Source organism: Sceloporus occidentalis, unplaced genomic scaffold (assembly GCF_023333645.1).
Source record: "Sceloporus occidentalis isolate IW3139 unplaced genomic scaffold, rSceOcc1.0.p SCAF_1, whole genome shotgun sequence".
Taxonomy (NCBI): domain Eukaryota; kingdom Metazoa; phylum Chordata; class Lepidosauria; order Squamata; family Phrynosomatidae; genus Sceloporus; species Sceloporus occidentalis.
This window is the reverse complement of record NW_028316981.1, coordinates 189,771,394-189,799,076: the sequence shown is the minus strand read 5'-3', so window position 1 is coordinate 189,799,076 and position 27,683 is coordinate 189,771,394. Positions and strand designations below refer to the sequence as shown.

Genomic DNA, 27,683 nt, shown 5'->3' with positions numbered 1-27,683 from the left:
CCTTTTCCTAGTTCACATATATTTGCATTGAGGCGGTTTAAGGGATAGTCAAAGAATCATTGGAGAACACTTGCCCATAGGGATAGGGGAGCCCTTGCCCATAGTGAAAGATAGGAGAACACTTGCCCATAGGGGATCATTGGGGAATAACTGACCATAGGGAAACATAGGGGAAGACTTGCCCATAGGGGATCATTGGGGAATAACTGACCATAGGGAAGCATAGGGGAAGACTTGCCCATAGGGGATCATTGGGGAATAACTGACCATAGGGAAACATAGGGGAAGACTTGCCCATAGGGGATCATTGGGGAATAACTGACCATAGGGAAGCATAGGGGAAGACTTGCCCATAGGGGATCGTAGGGGAAGACTTGCCCATTCCCTATAGATCCTGTCCTTTGTTTCAGTGCGTCCTAATGAACCCCTATATTCTCCTTCATAGGGGGAACCCCCACTGGCCTAGCCTCCTCAGAATCGGGGCGGGAAGGGAAGGAGGGCCAGCTCCTCCGGAAGAGAAGGGAGTCCCCGCCTCTCTTTCTCCCTCAGCGGCGCCTGAGAGGCCCAGGGCCCAGGCCGCCCTCCCTCCCTCCCTCTTTGAACGCCTGGGCGGGAAAATGGCGTCGTCTGAGGCGCCTCCGTGGGCCCCTTCTTCTTCTCCTTCTTCCCTTGCTCGGGGAGCGGGCCAGAGGAGCCCCGTGTTGAGCCCCCCTCCGGGGCTGACCCACCCCCGCCACTGGCGCCTCAGCAGCCCCGCCGCCTCAGGTGAGGAAGGACTGGGCCTCACTGAGGGGGAACTGGGCCCCGAGGCCGTGACTGTCAGGCTGCATTATCCGCCACCTTAACCGCCATGGCTCGGGAGCTATAGGATTCTGGGAAGTGTAGTTTTCCGAGACATTGAGCCTTCTCTGTTAGAGAGAGAGAGAGAGAGAGCTCTGGTGCCACAATAAACTACACTTCCCAGGATTCCCTAGCACTGAGCCAGGGAAGTTAAAGCGGTCTCAGACTGGATTTATTACTTCTGCAGTGTGTTTTGGACCTATAGCTGCATCCACAGCGCAGAAATCATCTGGTTTGACGATACCACTTTGGTTGCAGCCGCACTGCAGAAATAATCCGGTTTGATACTGCTTTGGTTGCATTCGCAGTGCTAAATCCGTGCAGTTTGACACTGCTTTAACTGCCATGGCTCAAGGCTAGGGAATACTGGGATTTGCAGTTTGTTGTGGCACCAGAGCCCTCTGACAGAGAAGGCTCAATGTCTCACAAAACTACAGTTCCCAGAATTCCATAGCTTTAAAGCAGTTAAAGCATTGACAAACTGCTTCATTTCTGCAGTACAGACGCAGCCTTTAACCACCGTGGCTCAATGGCATTGAGTCCTGGGGATTGTGGTTTGTTGCTGGTGCCACAACAGGCACAAATTCCATAGCATTGAGCCAGGGCAGTTAAGGAGGTGTCAAACCAGATTATTTCTGCAGTGCAGATGCAGCCCTGGTTGCCTGAGGTTGCTTAAATCCCCTGGCCTTCGTTGCTGTGCGCCTTCAAGTCATTTCTGATTTAAGGCAACTCTCAGGTGACCCTATCATGGGGTTTCCTTGGCATGTTTCTTCAGAGGGGGTTTGCCATGGCCATCCCCTGAGAGAGTGTGACTTGCCCATTAGATTTCCATGGCTGAGCTGGAATTCAAACCCTGGTCTGCAGAGTCCTAGTCTAGCCCTCAAACCACTGGTCCCCTTGACTCTTGCAGGTCTTAAGACCTCCTCCTGTTGACACCTGGGTCCTTGCAAGGTGCCCTCAGACCCCTTGGTGCCTCTGTTGTGGTCAATCCAGCTCATTTAGAAGATGCCAGCTCTTAAATCCTTGGCATGGTATGGCTTTGGAGGCATTTCATGGTGTGGTTTCCCCTGCTGCTTTAGTTTTTCAATTAGTGTAGTTGAATTGCCATAATTGCCATGACCTTGGGCAAGTCACACTCTCTCAGCCTCAAGGGAAGGCAATGGCAAACTCCCTCTGAACAAACCTTGCCAAGAAAAGCCCATGATAAGTTTGCCTTTTGTGTTTGTGTGTGTATCTTGTGTGCTTTCAAGTCATTTCTGACTTATGGTAGCTTGTCTGATCAAACCTATCATGTGGCTTTCTTGGCACGATTTGTTCAGAGGGGGTTTGCCTTTCCCTTCCCTTGAGGCTGAGAGAGTGTGACATGCCCAAGGTCACCCAGTGGGTTTTGTGGCTGAGCAAGGAATTAAACCCTGGTCTCCAGAGTCATAGTCCAACACTCAAACTACCACGGCATAAGTCAGAAATGACTTGAAGGCACACAACGATAGCATGGGTCCAAAACACACTGCAGAAATAATCTAGTTTGACACCGCTTTAACTGCCTTCGCTGAATGCTAGGGAATTCTGGGAACTGTAGTTTTGTGAGACATTTACCCATCTGTGTCAGAGAGCTACAATTCTCAGGATTCCCTAGCATTGAGCCAGGGCAGTTAAAGCAGTCTCAAACTGGTTTATTTCTGGAGTGTTTTGGGCCATAGGGGCATCCACTTGTGCTTTCTAGATTTGAGCATGAAATGCCAGAAATTACCTTTTTATTGTTTTCTAGTAGCACTTTGGTTCTGTGCCAGTGTCTGTGCCTGCATGTATCTGAGAGCTGGAACTAAGACCATGCATTTGAGGAAGTGGGGTCTAACCAGTGGTGGTTTGGGCTACTTTTATTTCAGTCTTTTAAAGTCTCATGCAGAGTCTGGGGTTTGGGAGCCTTGTCAACGACAATATTTCTCCTCCCATGGAGAAGTTGCTAACAGATGCCGAATTTTCACCTAGGACAACTCCCATATGTGGGTCTTCCAGATGACTTAGCCGACAAACTTCTTTTAGCAAACTGGGGTCTTCCCAAAGCCGTCCTGGAGAAATACCATAGCTTGGGAGTAACTCAAATGTTCCAGTGGCAAGCGGAGTGTCTGATGGTTGGACAAGTCCTAGAAGGGAAAAACTTGGTCTACTCAGGTAAGCCAGTACAGTGGGCCCTCTGCATTCTCTGGGGTTAGGGGCACAGGAGCCCCGTGAAAGTGGAAAACCCACAAATAAAGATACACAGTTTATCTTACTTGAGAGAACACTTCTCTAGAAATCACTAGGTCCTCCTGTGCAACTCTGTGCTCAGCATCTGTCAGACATTGACCATAGAAATGCAAAGGAGGATGTATGTCTAGAGAAACATTCTCTCTCAGAATCTCTAGGTTCTCCAGCATAACATCTGGCAGATGTTGACCACAGAGTCATGCTGGAAGACCTAGAGATGATTCCTAGAGATAAGTTAGGGTTACTTTTCATTTTGACAAAAGGCTAATTTGTAAGTTTAGAAAAAGCACAGCTCATAACGAGTAAGTGGCAACGCTAATGTTTCTTATTCACCTTATGCAAAAGTGTTCACAGTCAGGAACTGCTGCATGCTTTGATTCCAGTTAATGAATGATTATCATAACTATAGTTTTTTGGTGGGTTTTTTGGGCTATGTAGTCATGTTCTGAAAGAGTTTATTCCTGACATTTTGCCAGCAGCTTTTTAGGTTCAAAACACACTGCAGAAATAATCCAGTGTGAGACCACTTTAATTGCCCTGCTTCAGTGTTAGGGAATTCTGGGAATTGCAGTTTATTGTGGCACCAGAGCTCTGACAGAGAAGGCTAAATGTCTCACATAACTACAGCTCCCAGAATTCCCTAGATTGAGCCAGAGCAGTTAAAGCGGTCTTAAAGTTGATTATTTAGTAGTATGTTTTGGATCATAGATAACAAAAAAACCAAAACTAAATTGTTCATATTTTAGTATGCCCATTATTATTATTATTTATCATATTTCACCACAGTTTTGCCCAAAGCAGGTTTATCTTATCTAAGGTATGCATACTTGCCCTGCTGTGACATGTCAGGTTCTTTATTGTTTATATTGATTTATATATTGAAAATCCTCAGTAATCAAGCTTATATCTGTAGTCTTGCTTTGTTTAAACTTGAGTCATTCCAGGTTAACATCTTTCTTTCAATGACTTTCAGCTCCTACAAGTGCTGGGAAAACGCTCGTTGCTGAATTGCTTATACTGAAAAGAGTTCTAGAAACTCGCAAAAAAGCTTTATTCATTCTACCTTTTATCTCTGTGGCAAAAGAAAAAAAATATTACCTTCAGGTAAGTAGTTTTCGTAGAGTAAGGTTATAGTTCAGAAATAAGACTGGGTCTAGTATGTTGGGGTTACAGTCTAAGAGGGTCAGAGTTTCCAAGAATATAGCTCCTCTCTTTCTCTCTCCTCCTGTCTCTCTGCCGCCCTTCATGAAATTAAGATGAAGGTGACAGGTTCCCCATCTAGACTTAGGGCATTGAAACTTTTATTTGGATTACTAGTAAGAGAATTGGATAAATTACAAATGTTTTCTTCTGTCTCAAAGACTCCAGAATTTAGTCCCTCCAAGAAGGTTTACAGCAGGAGTGGACAAAATGTAGCTCTAAAACCATATGTATCCCCTTAATCTGTTTTTCCAGTTCCTTTTTCTGTCCTTCCTCAACAGGATGAATTGATTTTCCTGGAAGCATCTAGGAATGATGATTCATCTTCTAAATAGGTTGTTTGTCCCCCCCTCCCTAGTGCTGTTTAACATTATACAGTTGGCTCTTTTTCCTCAGTGGTGGCATGTGAATCGTCTAACTAAAAGATTGTATGTACAGCGCTGTGTAAATTTACAGCGCTTCATAAATAAAGGTTAATAATAATAATAATAATGTGCACACAGCCATGTCAATGCTGTTGTGCACATGTTGCAGATTGAGGTCCTGCAAAATTTGCTATCTCATGGTGTGTGTGTGTGGAATGGAAACCCCGTGGATATGGAGGGCCAGATGTATAAAGACTGCCTTTTAGAATGGGAAATTGACTCCCCCTGTTGCTTTTGGCATTCCCTGTGATTCCTGGGGCAGAAAATTAGCTCCATAACCCTCTACAGTTGCCCACTCCTGGTTTACAGACAATCAGGGGTGTCGTTAAGAGAGGTATGGGAAATGTATCCCAGGGGTGGTGCTGTGCAGCCACTGGGGCAGTATAACCGGTGGGACTGGCGTAGTTGCTGGGCAAACAGGAAAATGCATCGCCTCTCTTTCTTGCTCGCGCCACAGCTGCACCAGACCCTGAACAGGCTGTCCAGAGGCAGCAGTATCATACCTCTAGTAGTGGTTTGGCTGGTGGCCAGCGGCCCGGCCAAGAAGCAGGTGAATGAATCAGAGGGAAGAGCAGTTCACATAACAAGCTTTCATATAAATGGAATAGTTCCTCTCGCCAGGTCTAATAACATAGGCTCATGAAATTTTTTTAGTTAGGAGTATTTTGACTTTTTTTGTCTGTATTTTTGAGTTTTCTTATAGGATTTGTATGCCTCAGAGCCACTCACTTTTTGACAATCTGTGAAATAAATCCACATGAAAAGAGGCTTCATTGAGCCCCAGTCAACTTTTAATTTAAGAGTTAGGGCCAGAACAGACAGGCCAAAATAAAGCGTCTTCAGGTCACTTTGGAGGTATGCTGTTTAAATGACATACACATCTTAAGAGGCCAGAAGCTGTGCCAAAGCTACGCTCCAGCCCATATGCAGAATTTAAACAGCATACTTCCAAAGTGACTTGAAACAGCTTTATTTTGGACAGTCTGTTCAGGCCCTCAGTTATTAAACTATCTATGATATCTCTTTTGTGTTTTAACCATTTTATTATCTCTCTTTTTAGCTTCTTAACTGTGACCCATTAATCATTTTTTATATAAAAACTTGTACTGGTTGGAAAGAATTGAGCTGGAAATGTTTCACTGGTCTTTCCACTAATCACAATATGCGGAATATGTGACACCTGGTTCTGGCTCCTTTCTAGCGATTAGTTAAAATGTTCTTTAGTAAGTTTTTGTCTTAGTGGGCTGACATCCAATCAGATGAAAACTGTGTTGATTTTTATCTCTTGATTCTATCTTTATGCTTCATGTATTTATATGTTTTTCACTTTATATTTTATGACTGTAATATTTTAATGTAAATCTGTGACAGTGAATATGTATCTTATCTCTGGCAAATAGGCTATCTTCCGAGAAGCAGGTGTGCAAGTAGAAGCTTATGTAGGAAGTATCTCTCCTGCTGTCCGCTTTTCTGCCCTGGATGTTGCTGTCTGTACCATTGAGAGAGCCAATGGTCTGATCAACAGACTCATAGAAGAGAAAGCACTGGACTCACTAGGTAAGCTATGAGAACAATTCAATAATGTCAGCAAGTGAGAAACTAAATGGTTTACTACTTGACCACCTGTTGTTGCTGTTGTGTGCCCACTTGTACAGTTTATATTTCAATAACAATTGGGATTGTATTCAAATAATCTGATTTAAAAATTATATGCTAGAACATATAACCTCAAAGGAACGAGTGTGGCATACTGGCTTGAGTGTTGCACTATGACACTGGGGACCTGGGTTTTATTTCCTGCTTGGCATTGGAAATCCACTGGGTGGCCTTGGGTGCATCAACACACTCAGCCACAGAAAACCCCAAGATGGGGGCACCTTAGGGTCTCCATAAGTCAGAAATGACTTGAAGGCACACAACAATAACATATCTCTCAAATTTGAATATGTTAGTCCTGGATACATGACAAAATTTTATGTTTAAATCTATTGACATGTCTACATTTGATTATTTAGCATAGCTAGGCTACCAGCTTTCAGTTCCAAAGAATTATGTTAGGAAATAACCTGTGGATTTAAATGGTTTTGCAGGCTTTCCATGTTTTTACATGGAAGTAAAGTAAAGTGGTGCCTACTCCACTATTGTAGCCTTATGCATACAAATGTATTTTGGAAGAGCCTATGGACATGATACCTGCATAAAGACACATAAAATAGTATTTATGTCTTAGAGAAACATGATTTCTAAGAAGAATTCAGTAACATACAACGAAAAGGGAAATGAAATGTTCAGACTGCATAGTCATGTTAGAATGCATAATTTATAGAAGTATGCAAAATATGGAAAGGATTAATAAAAATGTTTTTTATCCATTAAAAACATACAACAGCACCTGTTTTCAGAGGTAGAAAAAGAAGGGCAGAATACAACTATGAAGAAATTAGAATGAACATTGATCTGTTTATCTGCTCAGAAAAACATTCCGCATTGCAAGGATACACTCTACTTGTTTGCCAAATATTCTGTGAAGGAGTAAATACTGTACATTAATTTGCTACATTAAGGAGTCACACTTCAACATAATACATCAATTTATAACAGTTCTTCTTTTGAACTTCAAACACCTGCTTTACAGACTATTTGCAAATTGGTAATAGAAATAAAAAACAAATTGTAGTTTAGCATATACCCTGAAGGATGATTGGAATGAATTGTAGAATGTGTTTGGTGAACCTAAGTCTCTCTCTCACAGACACATACACACACTCCCCCCCCCACTTTTTTTGGATGTAACTATCAGTTTATTAATGCAGCTCTTCCTTTTTAGATATCTTAATGTTACGTTGCTTTTCTGACCTATAGGAAACTTCTCAGCTGTCACATATGCAGATTGATGTGAGAGGTTCATAACCAGAATAGAAAAACTGCCCTAAAATTTTCACATATTCAATATTGAGAAAAATAAAAGGTTCCCTTATCCTACTTGTCTATTAAATATGAAGGTGTCCCATCCCCAGATCAAATTATTCTTGTTTAGCAATCCAACCCTGGTATATAAGTTTGTTTTTGATATTTCTTTCGGCTGTCCAGTGTACTCTGGAGGATTTACTAAACATAACAATAATGCAAATGGCAACACAAAACTGATCAAGTTTGTAATTTTCCTAATACGTTCTTTCAACTGGGGATATTTTAAGAAACTTATATTTTCTTTGTATCTGAAATTAGATATTTTAATATTTTAGACAGTATAGAAACTAAAATACAGTCGTCCCTCCCAGTTCACTGGGGATCCGTTCTGAAACCCCCCCCCCCTGCGAAATAGAAAAAATCAATGATATTCAAGTCCCATTCCGTATAATAGTGGCACGCTCCCTCCTGGTTTCCCGTCTGTGGAAATTCAAAATGCAAATGGGAAGTCCACGAACAAGGAAGGACAAGTGTATTTTGAATGATTGTCAAAATTCAAAAGTATAGTTAACTGGGGTGGGGCTTTATTCAGTTTCAGTCTAGTTAGTTTCTCTTGTCTCTGTGCAAATTATAATAAACTTTTTTTAAACGTATGTGTGCTTTAGAATGTGCTTTGAACAACAGTTTTAAAAGGATAATAAATGAAATGCCTGTAAACCTCTTCCCTCTGTTTAATAGGAATAGTGGTTGTGGATGAGTTGCACATGTTGGGAGATTCTCAAAGAGGCTATCTCCTGGAGCTCCTGCTGACAAAAATTAGCTTTTTGGCTGAAAGAATGAACAAGTGAGTAAAAATTATTAAGGCGAACATTCATCTCTTTAAGATCTGAAACCTTTTCATTTTAAAACAAAATATAAATTCTGTGTCAGATTAAAATGTTTAAAAGGCTCCTTTGGCAATGAGATTTTGGATGTGTCATCCCTTTCAGTGTACTGACCTGCTAACACGATAGCCTTGTATTGCATACCGGCTGCCTGTCATCTTGACTTCTGTTAAATTACCAGTTCCATTTAGTTATCTTTTCTAGGTGGATCATTTTGGCATGGATTCAGGCCAAGTGAACTGACTTGGATAAAGAATTCAAAGACGTAGTCTGGAATATCCCTTTGCATGCTGATTTAGGTGAACTCTCCAACAGGAATGTGACATAGTTCTGTTTTTAAAAGCTCACTTTAAAATCAACTTTTAGGACATTTCACTTTAATTTCATTTCTCCAGTCCTCAGGTTTTTAGTAGGAAATCTGATTTGTCAACATTTCTCTTCAGCCACAAGCATCATATCTAACAGAAAAGATGAAAATATTCGGATCACTTTAGAGATTACTGCAGAGTGTTGAAATTCAGGATATTCTGTGGGAATGTCCAAGATCATGGTATACCTTCTCTCTTTGGACTAACACTTTCAGACTGTACAGTAATGTTACCATGTTTGAAGAGGCTCTGGACAAGAATAAAATGCACAGATGTAGGATGGATGACACCTGGCTTGATGGCAGTACATATGAAAGGAGCCTAAGAGTCTTAGTAGACCTCAAGTTGAACATGAGTCAGCAACATGGTGCGGCAGCTAAGAAAGCAAATGTAATTCTAGGCTACATCAATAGGAGTATAGTATTTAGATCAGTGGTTCCCCATACGTTGGTTGTCCAAGTGATTTGGACTTCAGATTCCAGAATTCCTGACCATTGGACGAGATGGCTGGGGCTTCTGGGAGCTGAAGTCCAAAACTATCTGGAGGATCAAAGTTTGGGAACCACTGGTCTAGATCAAGGGAAGTAATAATGCCAATCTATTCTGCTTTGGTCAAACCTCACCTGGAATATTGTGTCTAGTTTTGGTTACCATAGTTCAAGAAGGATCTCGACAAGCTGGGATGTGTCCAGAGGAGGGCAACCAAATGGGTCTGGAAACCACCAAACCCTGTGAAGCGCAGTTTAGGGAGCCAGGAATGTTTAGCCTGGGGAAAAGAAGGTTAACGGATGGCATAATAGCCATGTGTTTGAAAGGATGTCATACTGAAGATGAAACAAGCTTCTTTTCTTCTGCTCCAGAGTCTGGGACACAGAGCAAAGGGTTCAAACTACAGGAAATTAGATTCCAGTTCAACATTAGGAGGAACCTCCTGACAGTAAGAGCTGTTTGACAGTGGAAAACACTTCCTCATAGTGTAGTAGAGTCCCCTTCTTTGGAGGTTTTTAAACAGAGCATGGATGGCCGTCTGTCAGGGGTGCTTTGATTGTGTATTCCTGCATGGCAGGGAGTTCAACTGAGTGGCCTTGTGGTCTCTTCCAATTCTATGATTTTATGCAGATGCCTTCTGCCCCTCTCCCTAGCCACCAATGGGTCCTTCTTTACAGAAAACATGCAGAAGCTCTTGCTTTTCACACTTGGTATACCTGACAAGCTGTATAAAAATATTTGTAAAGGAAGAAAAGAGTACTTGTTGGTTGTCTGAGAAGCAGCATGACAGAATGAATGACCAGACATCAGATGCCATGCCAGGGGGAGAATTTTCTTTTTCCAGTTTTTTTTTTTTCATAGAAGAATTTGGTGAATATTCCTGGGCAGTGAAACTCCAGTTGCTTTGGTTGTCCAGTTCCTCTGGCAGTGACCTTTGTAAAAAGGTAAAGAAACAATAAGGAAGAACAGAGATGTACATATCTGTAACAACTGGCTTCCTATTACTATGAATTATTGTCAGAAGTGGCAGATGAACACCAGAAGACTTGTTAGTGAAAGTTATGTCGATGCTCATGTGATGCTTGCTGACCAATATAGGAGAATCCTGTAAGTGGAGATAGAAGTTGAGGAAGGGAGAGAGTACATGTAGAAGGGAAAGGGGCTGTTCTGTACCTTAATTGCATCCAACTCTGCTTTTTGCTTTTGTTTAGTAACAAAAGCCCAGATTGATCTTGCAGGTAGTTGAGCTTCTTTTGGCTAAACAGCAGAAATTTTTGATGCCTGAGTAAAGGGCAACAAGAGGCAGTTCCAAGAATGACTAGCCAGTGGTCTGTGATGATGAAAGCAGTAGCCAGACAATATCTGGAGAGTCATAGGCCTGTTACAGACTGCCAAAATAAAGCTGCTTCGGGTCTCTTTGGAGGTATGCTATTTAAATGATGCATGGGTCCTAAGAGTCTGGAGGTCGTGCCAAAGCCACACTCCATTCCTAAGCACTGGAGTGCAGCTTTGGTGCAGCTTCCGGAGTCTTAGGTTGCATGCATCATTTAAACAGCATACCTCCAAAGAGACCTGAAGCAGCTTTATTTTGGCAGTCTGTAACAGGCCATTGTTTACCTGCCTTTGCTGTATTAGAAAGTAACAAGTATATTAAAGTAAAGTCCGTGTTCATTTGCACCACAGTACTCTATTTTTCAGTAGTGGTTGGTTGGCTGTTTCCTGGAAACCTGCAAGCAGAATATGATGTAAATAAACTGAATATTTGAATATTTCTCCAACTGGCATCCCTTTAAGCTGTGGGGTAGCCAACTCTTTTGCCCTCCAGATGGACCTTATCTTCTACAAACCCAAGACACAATGGCCAGTAGTCCAGGATTAAAGGAGCTGAAGTCTAACAGAGATTGAGGATAGCATGTTGCAAATCCCTGATTTAGAAAATACTGGTTTGTCTTTTAGAAGTTTGTGTAGATCCCTTTTAAACTCACTGATCATCATGCATGAGTCTCCGTGGTTATACAATGGGTTGACTTTGTTCAGTATTCAAATATGTTTTGGCTGTGTGTTTCCCTCCCTCTTATAGACAAACAAGCATGGGCACCCCTCTCTCTAATGTGATACAAATTGTTGGTATGAGTGCTACCATTCCTAATCTGGGTCTGCTGGCCTCCTGGTTAAATGCAGAGCTATATCACACAGACTTCCGTCCAGTGCCACTTATGGAACAGGTGAAAATTGGCAGCAAGATTTATGATGATTCAATTAAAGCTTTGAGAGAAATTCAGCCTTTGATTCATATAAAGGTAAGCTTATAGCACAAAGAATCAGCCTATTTAGAAAAATACTGCTTTACATAGATATAAGATGAGATATTTTATTAATAGATATGTAAGGTTTTAAGACAGCTAGCATGGCATAGTAGTTTGAATAGTTTGGACTACAATTCTGGAGACTAGGTTTCAACGCCTGGGTCAGCCGTGGAAATCTACTAGGTGACCTTAGGCAGCCATGGAAATCCACTAAGTGGCCTCACATTTTTTCAGTCTCAGAGGAAGGCAAATGCAAACTTCCTCTGAACAAATCTTGCCAAGAAACCCCTGTAATAGAGTCATTTAATGGTTACCATGTCGGAAGTGTCTTGAAGGCATACCACGAAAACAACAAAAATTGTGTTTAAGATTGAAACTGAAGCTTTGATTGGGCAACACATCACCCAACCTTAAAAATGCTTATTCAACCAAAATAAACTACAGTATTCCTACTTTATTCAGAAAATTTCAAATAGTGGACTGGAGAGGTACACAGGACACTAGACATTTCTGGCTGGCTTCAGGCACAATTCTGTCAGACTGGCATTATTCTGTTACTGATCATCTAAGTCCATAATGGTGAACCTATGGCACGTGTGCCAAGGATGGCATACAATGCTGTTTGACCCGGCACCCAGCGGAGAGAAACGCTGTTCTTCCTCCTTTTATACCCCAAAGGCTGCTGGAAACCGGGAAAGGCACGGGGAGAAGAAGGAAGGCCTGTTGCTCCCCCTCCCAGACCTTTCCTGGCCTCTCTGGAGGCAGCTGGAGGCTGGGAAAGGTACGGGAGGAGAAGGAGGAACAGGTGTGGGCCTGTTCCTCAACCTCCCAGACTGCATCTGTGGAGACAGAAGGAGGCTGAGAAAGGCACAGGGGAGAGGTCCCACCCTGGATGTTCTGCCCCCAGCATTGGGTAACATCTGGTGCTGGAAAAACTTAATTGGGGCACTCGGCTGCAAAAAGGTTTGCCATCACTGATCTAAGTTGATAAAACTGGAGGTAGGGGCGAAGCAGGCCACGTCTTTGCGCCAGTGTCTGGGCTGCTTCAGAGTGTGGTGTTTTGACACCGCATGCTCTGAAGCCACATGGAAGCTGGCTGCCAGCTGCCTGGCTGCCCACACGTGAACCGGCTTTCAGGCACTCTGGTGGTGTGGCGTTTACCACCAGAGCACCATAAAAGGAGAAACATTATTTTCAACTGAGGGAGTTAGACAGGGTGAAACTGTTCAAAAACTTTTAAAAGCCTTTCATTCTACTTCCACTATGAATTTATTTTTTAATGAAAGAGGCAGATTTTACTTTTTGTATGAATGGAAAACATGTTTGTGATTAATGGGATTAGTTCACTATTTGTAAGTTGGCCCTTGAGGAAATTTTACAGCATGAATAGCTTCTATTAAGTGTTGTAAACCCTCCTTGTCATTCTAGATGTGGATCATTGTGGATGAGGTACAGAGAGCTATTCTTTTTCTCCATCCAAAAACCTCCTGACCCAGTAGCATCAAGCCCCAGATCTGGCTGCTCTGAGCTACTGGGGAAAAGGTGGTTGCACTCCATTTGAGAGATCCACCTCATTTTTACCCCAGTCGAGTTGAGACCAGCAGCTTCTTTATCATTTGAATTGTATCTCTCCTTCCTTACTAGTTAGTGACAGCACTGGGGTCCCTCTTAGGGCTTGATGGTGCTGGGAAATGTGAAGATGTAGAACTAGATATGTCAGCTACATATAGGATCTCAGTCTCAGTGTCAACTAGGAAGTGACCTACTTAGGAACAATAACAGCAACAATAATAATTGTTATTATTTCTTACCCGCCTCTCTTCATGAATTGAGGCGAGGAACAAAAACAGACAAATACGCATCAGTTAAAAACACAATTCAGTTAAAAATACATTGGTTTAAAAGAACAAACAAGACACATGTACTGTATTTAAAAAAATCTACATTTATAATTCATCATTTAAAATTTACAGTTTTAGAAATAGTCTGGATAGGCCTGGCAGAAGAGATTAGTCTTCAATACTGTTTTAAATTCAGATAGCATATTCAGCTATTGAATTTCTTCTGGCCAGTCTAGGTGGCTGAAGTTAAAACATGTCAGCTTAAAAGAACAAACAGGACACATACGTATTAAAACAATTTATGTTTAAACAGTCTAGGGGTGGCTGAAGAAAATGTCCTCTGTCTGACAGTCACCAGCCTAGTCCTGGCTGACTGGAGTAAATGTCCCCCAGAGACCCTGAGTGTATGGGGAGGACTATATGGGAAGAGGTGATCCTGTAGGTAACCTGGACTCTATGTAGGGTTTTAAACATGGAATGGTAATGGAAAAAAATAAAGTTAAAAGCTGACAGCCTTTGAAAGTAAGCTGGGTTAAATTCAGTAAGCTGAATTAGTCCACTTGTGGTTAATTAAAAGGTTATTGGATTGGTGAGAAATGTGCAAAGTGTGACAAATTGCCTGTTAGCAGAATGTATGTTGTGTGGTGGTGGGGATTCAAGACTAGGTTCCCTGAGACAAGAATAGGCATAGAAAAATTATAGTGCAATTCTAAATTCAGCCTATTGAGTTCAGTGGTGTCTTTTGTGATTGTGAGTGAATATGAGATAGCAACTTTAATAATTACTTTTTACTGGGAGTGTAAACACAAATGGACACTTGTATGTCATGCAAAAAGGCACTACTAACATTTTTAATATGCATATTTATTTCAGTTAAGAAATATTGTGATGTGTGTATTTTAATAATATTTATTATTAAAATATTATTATTATTATTAAATATTATTAATAATACATTATTATTTCAAAAATAATTCTAAAATGTTATTACAGAATCTTACTAACTTAAATTTCTGATCGATTTATAAACCTATAGATCAACTTTTACATTTTTCCAGTTAAATATTTGTACTTTACCCAGTCTCAGGTTTCCCATAGTCTTCTCAATACCTCCCACCTATGAGCTGGTGGTGCAGATTGGCCTACATAGCAGTAGCACCCATCCTTACAAGTTGGAAGTCTGTGAAGAAGTCCATGAAGGGGCTGAACAGGCTGCAAGAGCATCACTTCCACACAAATACAAAACTCGCTTGCTAAAAATATTGTCTGTTTCTTTTTAGAACGATGAGGATCACGTGGTGACTCTGTGTTATGAGACAGTTCAAGATGGCCATTCTGTTCTTGTTTTCTGCCCATCAAAGAACTGGTGTGAGAAACTAGCAGACATCATTGCCAGGGAGTTTTATAATCTCCAGCAGAATTGTAAGTTAAAGAAGGGGTTGAAAAAAAGAAAACAATTAGAGTCCATAGTCAAAATTTTAAGGTCTTTTTCCCTATCCAAAGATCTTCAGAAGATTTCTACGCTTGCTCCAGTTACACTAGACATGCCGAGGATAGATCTGTTGATGAGTCAGCTAAAGAATTCTCCTTCTGGCTTGGACTGTGTGCTTCAGCGAACAATAAAATGGGGCGTTGCTTTTCACCATGCAGGTATATTTTTTGTTATCATATATTACTGTATATAACTATGCTCATCAGTATACATATATCTGAGAGGGCATATGCATGCACTCCCATGACTCATGTGAGTAACTGACACATTCATGATTTCCCTCAATGATGTCATTACTGAGTGAATTATGCATCATGAATTAAACACTGTAGAATTTTGTATTGCTTCAGATGTGGTGCTTGTCTATGTAGAAGTTCATACATGCAGACTGCATCCTGCTGATAAATGTCAGTTCATCAGGGCAAAGGTCTAGCAATATACTCTGTCAAGTAGGAACATTAAAGTTGTATATAGATAGAATGGCTTTAATTATACTGTAAATCAATGTTCAGTTTTGTTGTTTAGTTATGTTTTGTTGCAAGAAAATGGCAGATCTAAATAACACTGTTTCTATTATATTATCTTTAAAAAATTAGCCAGGAAGAGTTTGACTGAATTTGGGTTTGAATCCTGTTCCAAGATGTATAACTCTCTGGATGAAATTATATCACTGGTTTTTCTGTTATTAGTATTGGTGGATACTGCCAATGTTTAATGAGTATTAATTTTAATTGCATTTCAGGTCTTACATTTGATGAACGAGATATAATTGAAGTAGCTTTTCGTCAAGGAGTGCTTCGAGTATTAGTAGCAACTTCTACTCTTTCTTCTGGAGTGAATCTGCCAGCCCGTCGTGTAATTATCCGAACTCCTATGTTTGGTAACAGATTGTTGGATGTCTTGACATACAAACAGATGGCTGGGAGAGCTGGAAGGAAAGGAGTAGATACCATAGGTAAGTGCAATGAAAGACTCAACAAATTATGCCATAAGATTTCTAATTCCCATTTTATCAGAAGGTTGATATTGATTGAGAGGAATACTCAAAAGTCTTAAAAAACGAGCAAAATAATAGTAGATATGCCACTGTTTGTCAAACATGGAACGGAAGATTCCCTGCCTCCAAATACAATAAGGGAAATTCTAATGGTTCCTTAAAATAGAAATATTAGATAGAAAAGTTCAAAAGTTTCCCAGCAACACATTCTGAGGCAAAAAGTGAATGCGTATCAAACTATATATAATGTAAAGCTGTTTTCTCTAGCCATTTTGTATCATAAAATCTGAAAGGAATACTTTAAGTTTATTTTATCTTAAACTCCATCAGATTTTATCACATTTTTGCATACATTGCTTGTTTTTCTTGGATCTTTTGTAGGATTTGCATTCCACGCTTTCCCTACCAACACCTTGGCCAGTTTGTCATGTGTGTAAGCATTAATTCATTAGAATAATAACAAAAAAGCATTCAGAAACATAGCTCTGTTAATATGGAATACTAGTATTCCAGTATCGGTATTAGATCTCTTTGCAAACAAAAAAGGAGTTACATTAATAATTCCAAGAAGATGTCAGAATCTAGTTTTATTCAGAAGTTGTACAGTTTGAAACTGCTTCTTCTTACCACAAACAGAATTGATTAAATAGTCTTAATTCCTGAACAGTTTTGATCGATGCCATTGTTATGACTGCTTGTTTTCCATCCTCCAACTTCTGACTGACATTGGCCCTGTTTTGAAATGCCTAGAAGTGCAGTAGATATTTGGCAGAAGAATCTGGGCTGTATGTCTTAACTGAGCAGGCAGAAACTATTTGATGGGAGTAGCTGGTATACAGGGACATGACCCTGACTCCTATGAAGGGAAGGCAGAAAGCAAATATAATAAAAGAGGAAAAAGATAGCATATTTGATCATGGTTAAACAAAAGGAGGTCAGTAGAACAAGCCATTGACAATGTTAGATTTGTTCCTTTTCTAGTTTCCATATTCTCATTTTGTGCTGCAATTGTATGCAAAGTAAGATGAAGTGAATATCCAGTCAGTACTAGTGTGCCTGTTACCTATTATAGTTGAAGACTACAAGTTGTGCTCAACCTATAATTCCAAATGATAAATCTGCCAAGGCTTTACCACATGTTACTTGCTTTGCAAATGGTATCTGTAGGAGTCAAGTTTTCTTATGAGACAAAATACACAAACTGTAGCAGTCCTTTAGACCCTTATGATCCTTTCTAACATTAATTTGGTAGTGAGGCTGCTTAGTTGTTAAAAATGCACATTATGATCTCTGCATGCACTTGTTATTAAATCAATACAAATTTCCTCTGTCATAGTTTCAAATGATATGTGTTGCTAGGTGAAAGCATTCTGGTTTGCAAGGCTGCTGAGAAATCAAAAGGCATTACTCTTCTTCAGGGTCAACTCAAGCCAGTGCGCAGCTGTTTGTTCAGCCATGAAGGAGAGGGGATTACTTCCAGTATGTTACGGGCAATCCTTGAGGTATGTAATAGAAATGACAAGAGAATAAGCCTCTACTCACAGAACACACATGAATAGTTAATTGCTTTTAATTTTTTTGGTTGTGGGACCACTGAATGTTTTTGGAAATCCTCCCTCTTCTCCAGATCCACAGTCAATATAAAGTTTTACTGCTGCTGTAAATTAGGGCTGGTACAAACTGCTGGAAAGCGGCAGTCTGGGGCTGATTTTAGGGCTCGGGAGTGCGGAGCGTCCACATGCTCCCGAGCCCTACCGCACACTGTTGGCGCCATCATGGTATGGCACTGTCCACATAGGGACCACCATGATGGCGCGAGCGTGCCACAGTGCACAAACAGCGGTGGCAGTTTCACAACTCTTTTAAAGTAATTTGGGGCTCAACAGACCACCCCAAAGGATGGGGCCGCAGCAACCTCACACTGTGACCCCGATCCAGCCTTTCGAGGGTGCAAAAAGGAGCTGCAAAAGCAGCTATATGGGGCTCCTTTGAAGCTGAGTTGTATGGATGCAGCGCCAGAGGAGTGTCATGACCATATGCTGTGTAGAGCAGTGCGCGGCATCATGGCACCCTGGGGGCAGAGTTAGGGGGAGCGTCATCTGGACATGACACCCCAACTCAGACCCCAGGCTGGCCTTTCAGGCCGGTCTGTACAGAGCCTTAATGACTTTAATGAGGTGTACTGGTTTATGACTTCCCATTCTGGTATATTGTTATCAGGCAGAGCTGCCAAATGGATTTTTAAATTGCTGATATGATTTATTGCCTTTGTCCTGATGATGCTATCTCCACATTAGAAGGACAAGTAAATGCTATTCCTTATGTAGTAAAAGCTTGCTTTTTGTAATTAAGGTCATATCATTTGATCTACAATTGTCTTAGAGAAATCTTACAGTTACATTCCCTTAATGCATAGCTGGCTCAGAATGCTCAAGAACCTTAGGACAGGGTTGAGTGGTTTAAACCTGGGTTTAAACTAAAGACTTTAAAAAAACCACTCCCGTTTTTTTTAAAAAAATGATTATTCATTTTAAAAAATATTTGGCTATTATTTCTATTTTCCAATCCTCTTAACGGAACAATGACTGATTTTTTTTATAGTGCAAGAAATGCCATTTAGAAACAAATACCCAATTAACATAAGTTCAACCAAAACATCTTGCTTTAAAAAAGCACTTTATAAAGAACAATTATTATTTTAGTGATCATAATATTGGAAAGGCGTCTAAACTAGTATTTTTATTCAAAGTGTTTAATACCAGTGCTAATGATTAAATTCTTTTTTTGTGTGTGTTTCTCTGAAAATGCTTTTGCATTTGTGTATTACTATTTGTTCAGATTTAATTATAAGTAGTAAGTAGGACTAATGCTTAATGTTAACATTCCTGTTTTCATCTATCTCTGAGAATACTTTGTATGTTTTATTATATATAGTCTACATATACTCAGGTTTAATAGGAATAATAAGCAGTAAAATTGGTGTTTTATTGAGATATAAATCATATCAAAGTCTAAACTTTGGATTGTTAATATTAGAAAGCATTAAAGCATGGTTGATCAAGCTTGGTAGTACATAAAATAATGTTTCACAGTATTAATATAATAAGCAGGATTCAGTTTTTTTCATTTAAACATAAAGGCAAAAACCTAGTTTAATCCAAAAAAACCTCCAGTTAAACCAAAAAGCCTAGAGGTTTTGGTTTTTTGGGGTGTGTTTTCTTCCAACCTACCTTAGACATATGTGACAATGTGAAACAACTGTCCCCCGCTGATATTCACTGGTATGCTACTTCTGAAATTGAAATTTACATTTAATTATCGTTGCTAATAGTTGATAAACCATGTTATCTTATATATCCTGTTTCTAAAGCAAAGATCCAGCAAACTCTGTAACTGTTTTAAGATAAGTTATCTGTTATTCACTATTCTGGAAAAATAAATAATGGGGAGCCGTTACTCCATGGGTGTAAAAGTATGAGCGTATGAGTGAATGTCACAGCAGCTGCATTATTCACAAATATTATTGGTGCATCAATAATTTTTAGAAGGGCACTGTGTCTGTCATCCCTGTCCCAAAAGAGTCCCACTTCAATTTGACTGCAGTATCATTTTACAAGTATGATTATTATTTTAAATTCTTATTCTAACAGATCATAGTAAATGGTGTAGCTAACTCTCCAGATGACATCAAGCATTATGCTTCCTGTACACTTCTTGGAGCTACTTTGAAAGATTTCCAGGATACTGAGAGAGAGCAAGAGGGAACTTGTCTTGGGTCTATCAATGCTTGTGTGAAGTGGCTACTTGACAATGAATTCATCTTTATTTCAGTCTCTGATGTTGGCAAAGGTAAATGCTGATTTGCATTTGAATCACATGCTCTTGTTTTTACTGCAAATATGTAGATTAAGCATATTTGTGGCGAATTAAGTTCCTGATTCATATTACATTGCTGTGTTTGTCTCTTGAGAAGCCATGTGTATGACAACACATTTCATTGGGCTCACTTCAGCCTTCAGTTTGTTGTTCATCCTACTGTCATAGTTTTCTATTATGAAAATTTAGAAAAATTTGGTATTCAAAGGGTTGCTATATTAGTCTGTTGCAGAAAAACACAAATTAATATTTTAATCAAATGAACAGTGAAACATTTAAATATGACAAATATATTTCTCTTGACAGAAATTTATTCTGCAACACAGCTTGGCCGTGCTACTCTGTTCTCCTCATTTTCACCCACAGCAGCACTAGAAATTTTTGCTGATCTTCAGAGAGCGATGAAGAGCTTTGTCCTAGAGAATGATCTGCACAGTCTCTATTTGGTAAGTTTTTTGTTATAAAGTCTGAAGCTTAACAAGACAACTCCTTCCTGACATCAGTGGTTCTTTCAATTTACTCCAGTCTGGAAGTTAAGTATTTACTTCTGTAGCCAGCCCAGATATACTGGTGTACAGCCTTAGCTAAAGTTAGTTATAGTTTATCCTCAATTATGTTCGAATGCTACATGTACAGAGAAACTAAATGCTGAGTGAAATTCTGCCCTGGTGCTTGTGGATATTTTTTCTACAAATAGTCCCAGAGAGGCCTTTCTTGGATATATTGGCTAGGGGATTCTGGGATTGTATCCCAAAGTATTGTAGTAACTTTTCCAAACTCCTGATTTTTATCATGGTGGCAAAGATGACTGGGAAGTTAATTCATAAGAACTATGCTTGGACATGATACTGCTATTTCGGAACTCCTCTTTGTTGCAATAAGGATTGTGCAAGACACTTTCTCTATTACAAGTGCATCTGAAGGATTATTTTTTGCGTTTTTTGTCTTAGGCATCAACATTCCTTGGGCTATGCTTTTACATAGATGCTTTTGTTCTGTCTCTCTGTCTAGCTATCTAGCTATTATTTTTATTTTACACCTAAATACTATTATGCCAAACACACACACACACACAGAGAGAGAGAGAGAGAGATTTAAATAGTCATTGCAATGTATTGGATTACAATGTATTAGAAAAAGTGTCTGATTGGATTACTGTATATACTCATATATAAGTCAACCTCATGTGTAAATTGAAGGCAGGTTTTGGGCCCAAAATTATGGATTTTGATATGAGTTGTGGATGTTGCGGTTAAAACCTGGGGGCATGTAACAAAGGTAAACTATGTCAAAGAACTTACACAGTTCATCAGGCATAACTGTTTGTGTTCACCCTAAAGACTGGATGGATGAGGCACAGGCAAGACTACAAAAAAACACACAAGTAAAAAAGGATGTAAAGGCAAAGTAGATTTTATTTTAATGTGTTAACTTTGCTGAAGGTTTAAGCCAGCAAAGCTGACAAACATACACAGATATCTTATTCAGATCCTTTGAAATCCAGTTACACTCGTCCCTCCACATTTGCGGCTTTGACTTTTGTAGATTTGATTATTCGTGGATTTTACTAATATGTTCTCTCAAAGAATATCTAGGTCCTCCAGCTCAACTTTATGATCAACTTTAACCAAATGTCGCACTGAAAGACCTAGAAATTCCTAGAGAGAACACTCCACTAGGCATTTGTAGCTCCTCCATGTAGCATTTGTAACTCCTTCTATGGTCAATGTCTGGCAGATGTTGACACAGAATTGCACTGGAGGACCTAGAGATTCCTAAAGAGGTGTTTTCTCAGGTAAATAAACATAGTGGTTTTTTGTTATTTGAGGTTTTTCCACATTCTTGGGGGTTCTGTGCCCATAACACTAGCAAATGTGGAGGGATGAGTGTATTCTCAAGCTCATTTGAGGGGAAACACTAAAGATTTGCTACCGCCACCACCATTTTCCCACCTAGGAATTCAGAAAGCCCAGAAGCGGCACTGTGGCAGAGAAAGCAGAGAGGGGGGTGGTGGTGTTTTATTTTAGGTTCCCTGGGATGGGCTAAGCTCCTGCCTTTTGCCACTCTACTGAGAGAAGTGGATGGTTCTTTTGTCATGTACTATACTGGCTCATGTCAGGTCATAGACACAAGGTTCAATAAAACCAAAAGCTTATTCTAGAAACAAGGTGTACACAGCATGGCACTGTTGTCAGGACTGAGGTACTTTTGGTTGCAGGATATATAAAAAGCAATTAGCAATTCAAAGCTTTTTGCAGAGCTCGCCACCCATTCATCTTTAAACCAAAATATTTCCATTCCCAGAGCTAGCCCTCCTTTCCCCTCCGTACTGTGTTCCCATCAAATTGACCTTAGCAGTTCTAAGCACATTCTTCTATCCCTCACATCTGCTCATTAGCCAGCTTCAAGAAAAGCGAACATTCTTTTCATATAGCATCACCATTTTTATAGCATAACCCATCATCCAGTATTACAAGTGAATCATTTGCGTAATATCTAGCCAGCAATCATGGCAAGACCTATGATCCTGACAGCCTTGGAGGGTGGCGGACTCTCCATTTTTAGCAATAGCAAGTACATTTTTACACCTCTTACCATTGTACTAAGTGATTTACAAAATGTAAGCTAAATGCCCCCAACAAACTGAGTACTCATTTTAGTGACCTACAGAAGGATGCCAGGCTGAGTCGACCTGGATCCCCTGGCTGGTACTGAATTCACAATCTTGTGGTTTGTGAGTGAGTGGCTGCAGTACAGGCATTTAACCACTGCGCCACCTAGGCTCCAAGATGCATATCCAGCCACTGTTTACAGATCTCCATTTTTCAAGGTCTTTAAACAGTGGTTGGATATGCATCTTTCAGGAGTATTTTACTAGTGTCTTCCTGCATGGCGGGGTTGAACTAGAGGGACCTTGTAGCCCCTCCCAACTCTAAGGTTATTTGATTCTAGAAAAATTCTCATTTGTCTTGTTCTTGTGTGTAAGAACAAAAATGCAGAGGATATTTTTCTCTTTGCAAGTTATTCCGTTTGCATAAACCATTTTTGTGAGTTTGTTAGCTAAACTATGATAGCTGTCGCCTTGTTGCATGGACTTTTCACATCGCTAAACAAGTATTTTTCACATCCCTAAGCAATGGGAGCCCGTGTGGCATTGAGTGTTGGACTACGACTCTGGAGATGAGAGTTCGAATCTTGGCTCAGCCATAAAACCCATTGGATGACCTTAAGAAAGTCACACCCTCTCAGCCCCAGAGGATGGCAATGGCAAACCCCTTTTGCAGAAACAAGTCAAGAAAAACCCATGATAGCTTTGCCTTAGGGTTGCTATAACTTGGAAACGACTTGAAGGCACACAACAACAACAAAGCAATGGAGTATGCATTGATTAATTCTCTTACCTACTCCCAGGATATTGTTATCAGCAGTAACTGATTTGCAGATAGATAACATTAATAATGTAATTTTTGCTGTTAGTAGTTTGTTCATTTTAATTTCTCTCTGACTTCACTTGCATGCAGTCCCCTGTATAGTGTATGTACAGGATGATTGCAAAATAATGGTACAAAACTGAATAAGACCAGTTTTACTTTTGCACCATTCATTCTGTATATGTGCAATTCTGGTAATTCTTTGTGCTCAGAACTCTTCTCTAGTGAAGTCTACAAAAGCTTATGTCTTAAAGATATTTGGTTGTTAAGGACTTGTTATTGTTTTTATCACAGAATCATAGAATAATAGAGTTGGAAGAGACCACAAAGTCCATCCAGTCCAACCCTCTGCCATGCAGGAAATCCAAATCAAAGCATCCCCGACAGATGGCCATCCAGCCTCTGTTATATGTTTGTATGTTTTAATGCATTTATTCTGATAGCACCACTGTTGTGCAAAAAAGTGGTGTAGTTGTCATCCATTGCAACCACTGGATATTCTGCTCTTCATTAGGACTTGTGCTAGTAGACATCAATTTTATGTAAACAGAAGGAAAGCCAATCTTTGGGGTACTTGGCCTGGAAAAGCTTGTGTTGAGAAAAGAACTACTGTATATTTTAAACAGTGTGCAGAAATAATTTTTGTGTTTCTTTGTTCATGTTTCTTTAGGTTACTCCTCTTTATGATGATTGGGCTAAAATAGATTGGTATCGATTCTTTTGCTTATGGGAGAAGTTGCCTTCCTCAATGAGGAGAGTAGCAGAGTTGGTTGGGATTGAAGAAAGCTTTTTAGCCTGCTCTGTGAAAGGCAAAGTTATTGCTAAAACTGAGAAACAGCACAGGCAAATGGCCATCCATAAAAGGTAATGAGTGACCAGGTAAAAGTGTAAGCTATGTGATAATGGACTGTCAGATAGCCAGCTCTGCCTGCATGACCTGATTCCTCAACTCTGAGTGATATCCAAGTAATGGGATCATGTTTAATAACATGTATCCGCATAGAATATTTTTATAAGATTTGTTTGTCAGTACAAAATGAAGGAAGAGTACCATTTAAAATTATGTATTATTTATAATGCCCATTATAAATTTATTTATATTATTATACATTTATTTAAAGCCCTCATGATCAGATTTTTCAAACTCTTTGGAAAATGTTCCTACCACTTGCTGTGAAGTGCAATCCATCCCTTGCCAGAGGTTCATCTTCATGACACTACAGAACAAGAAGCCAAATCATTCCCAGCAGTACAATTTGTGGAGCCAATTGTTCACTTACACAATTATTCTTTCCCTTCCTGGGCTGTGCCTTTCTACTTGTAGGATAGATAAAATGAGAACCTGTGGTTCCATGTCCTTCAGTTTCCTACCTAGAGCCTTGTAATCCCTTATGATATCCTGAAGGTTATTCCTTGCAGTGTCGTTGTTTCTCACTGAACCAAAAGGAAATGGTCAGCTTGATGAATTTTGTCAGCTTCTTTGTTCCAGCATGACTTTTTGCCCAAGGGAGATAGTACACCACTGGTACAGTTTAATAATAATAATAATAATAATAATAATAATAATAATAATAATAATAATTTATTTATATGCTGCCTCTCCTGCAGGATTTTAACTGCATCCCATTAATTCCCTCCCCCCATCCATACTATAATAAAATATCATTAAACAATCCAAAAATTAAGAAAAGAATTACAATAGTAAATAATCAGTCCAGTTAGAGGCAAGGGGATGGGCAGTTTGGGTGTTCTCTTTTGTGGTCTGTATCCATGGGAGACTGAGTGGGTTGTTCAGGGAAGGCCTGTGGGAAGAGATCTGTTTTGACAGCCCTTTTAAAGCTGTCAAGGTTGGTAATATTCTGGATCTCTTCCGACAGACCATTCCACATGGGAGCGGCCGATGAGAAGGCCCCCTGGGTAACCACGGTCAACCTGGTCTTTATTGGCTGAAGGAGATTCTTCCCAGAGGATCTGGGTGGATTATATGGAAGGAGGTGATCCTGCAAATAAGTTGGACCCAAGCCATGTAGGGCTTTAAAGGTGATAGTTTGAAACAAAAATAAAAAATTTGGTGAAATATATGCCTTTCTAGCAATGACATCTTTAAAATTCAACCATTCTTTAATTGTTTGCTTCATAAATAAGAGAATTTATTTATAATTACAGTTAAATAATTGTTCAGGGTTTGTTTGTGTTTTGTTTTGTTTTTGCCAATATTACACTTAGCTATTTTACACACCCCAAAATCATAGGGCAAATTTTGACTCAACTTTTATAGTGTGCAGTTTATTGAGGGACATTTATACACATTAATTTAGATATTTTTGTAATTTATTGTCAAACTTGTATTTTGACAAAATTTTTCTAGTATGCTCTTTAAGGGCTGTATACTATTTATTGGATCAAAACGCAATAGCAATACAGCCTTTGCATGTTAATTAGTTTAATGAGTTTTTTTCTTTTTAAAGTTATACTTTGGCTGTCCTGGTGCCTTCTGATTACCTCTGTGGGGTGGCTGCATTGATATCAGAAATAGGAGAGGTGCATCTCTGTCTGGTGCTTCTATATACAGTAAATTATTTTTTCCTGGTCCTGATATAACAGTGTTGATGGCCTAAATGCTGACTCTTGGGTAGTATCATCGCATTAACAAAAATTTTGTTCAGTTTCATTTTTACTGTTAGTTAACAGTTAAAAAATCTTATTGCTTTCATCATTGCTTTTATTAGACATCCCATAGCTGTGTCAAGTGCCCCTAGTTCTGCTCTTATCACAGCTAACTCTTCCCCTACTTTCCCCCCTATTTCCTTTGATTTGCTGCATGTGCTTGTAGAGAGTTACCGTCTGATAGTGTTCTTAGTGCAATAAAAAGTTCTATTTCTTTTGCAAGCCACAGAATTTTTTGTCCCTTCATCTGGGTTTGTCAGGTGAAATAAAAGACAGGGCTCCTGCCCTGTTAATGGTGTTGTACAAGAGGGAATATCAGTAAGTGTTGCTTGTCATGAAACCGAAGAACAACGAACACGTGCTTTTCTACATCACCTGGCAACCTTATGTTCACCTTATATTAATTTGTATTTATACAGGTTTTTTACAAGTCTGGCTCTCTTGGATTTAATAAGTGAGGTTCCTTTAAAGGATGTTGCTACAAAATATAGTTGTAATCGTGGACAGCTTCAATCTTTACAACAATCTGCTGCTACTTACGCAGGTGAGAAACTACTGATACATGATTTAAATGCTATTAGTCAATACTGTACAGCAGTTAGGGCGCCAGATCAGTTGATATGTTTCTAAATTAATCATTATGTTTTTGCCAATTTAATCTATTGAATGATAACCTGCAAATTATTTTAGGCATATCTTTTTTCTCTAACAAGCAAGATTGACATTTTCACGTGATTACTGTTTCTAAAACTAGTAAATATAATGTACTGCACCAGCACATTTTAAAAGGGAACCAGTGTTTAATTTCCAAAGGTAAGTGTGACAAAAGAATCTAAAGAAATTATAGGAATACAAGTAAAACAAATAATATGAGTTAAGTTCTGTGAAAACAAGACTTGGCTTTTAAAATGTACATAAAGCTTCACCACTGCACTATTGGGGTTGCATATTGTTCCAATTTATATGTAGTCTCTGTCAGGGATGATGGGAGTTGTAGCTCTTCACCTCTGGCTCAAACTCACCACCTTGTTACGCACCGGCGCTGACCAGTTTTGGTCAGTGGTTAAAGCTTTGCTCTAAAGCAGCAGAGTTACAGAGAATAGGCTGAAGACCCTGACAAACTCTCCAAGCCGTCTCACTCTTGCTTCCACAGAAGTCTTCCCACTTCTTCAGGATCCAGCTGGCTCTTGTATCTTCACTCAAGACACCAGACAACTCAGTAGTCTTATATAAAAGATCTACTTTATTCTACTATATACAGCTCCAAAACTATCCAATACAACAATACTCTTCACTGCTACTACCCACAAAATACATTAGGATTCATAGCCATTATTATAGTCATTGGAAAATACCACCCACTGTTGTCTGTTTCCACCCAGTGGGCGTGTACATCCACTCTCATTGGTTCTCTTGGTTCATCCCACAATTAATGATTTCATCATCTCAGCCTTGACCACTTAACAATTCTCAGGTGTGTTCAATTATCCACTTTGCATTTCTGTCCTTGGCATTTAGGACTTGTTAATTGCATTACCTTTTACACCTGTGTGGTTTCTTAATTGCTTCTGCTGAGTCACCCTGACTCTCACATACAAGTTTTATTTCTTTCACTGTATATCCCATGTTGCTTTTTCCTTAACAGTCTCAACTAATAATATATATGAGAGCCAACATGGTCTAGTGGTTTGACTATGACTCTGGAGGGCT

General features: G+C 39.7%; 1 protein-coding gene across 2 annotated transcripts in view; it reads left to right on the top strand.

Annotated features, from left to right (window-relative positions):
* Positions 1-605: 605 nt before the first annotated feature.
* LOC149323136 (DNA polymerase theta-like) overlaps positions 606-27,683 on the top strand; it is a 60,562-nt gene continuing 33,484 nt past the window's right edge. For both annotated transcript variants that reach the window (XM_089487768.1, XM_089487778.1), the window contains exons 1-14: positions 606-765; positions 2,830-3,012; positions 4,061-4,191; positions 6,113-6,269; positions 8,361-8,466; positions 11,444-11,663; positions 14,791-14,932; positions 15,014-15,160; positions 15,745-15,957; positions 17,359-17,501; positions 19,650-19,848; positions 20,182-20,321; positions 23,977-24,170; positions 26,393-26,517. In XM_089487768.1, the coding sequence (XP_089343894.1) occupies positions 618-765; positions 2,830-3,012; positions 4,061-4,191; positions 6,113-6,269; positions 8,361-8,466; positions 11,444-11,663; positions 14,791-14,932; positions 15,014-15,160; positions 15,745-15,957; positions 17,359-17,501; positions 19,650-19,848; positions 20,182-20,321; positions 23,977-24,170; positions 26,393-26,517 (2,248 nt within the window). In that variant the 5' untranslated portion in view covers positions 606-617. The remainder of the gene's footprint in view (positions 766-2,829; positions 3,013-4,060; positions 4,192-6,112; positions 6,270-8,360; positions 8,467-11,443; positions 11,664-14,790; positions 14,933-15,013; positions 15,161-15,744; positions 15,958-17,358; positions 17,502-19,649; positions 19,849-20,181; positions 20,322-23,976; positions 24,171-26,392; positions 26,518-27,683) is intronic.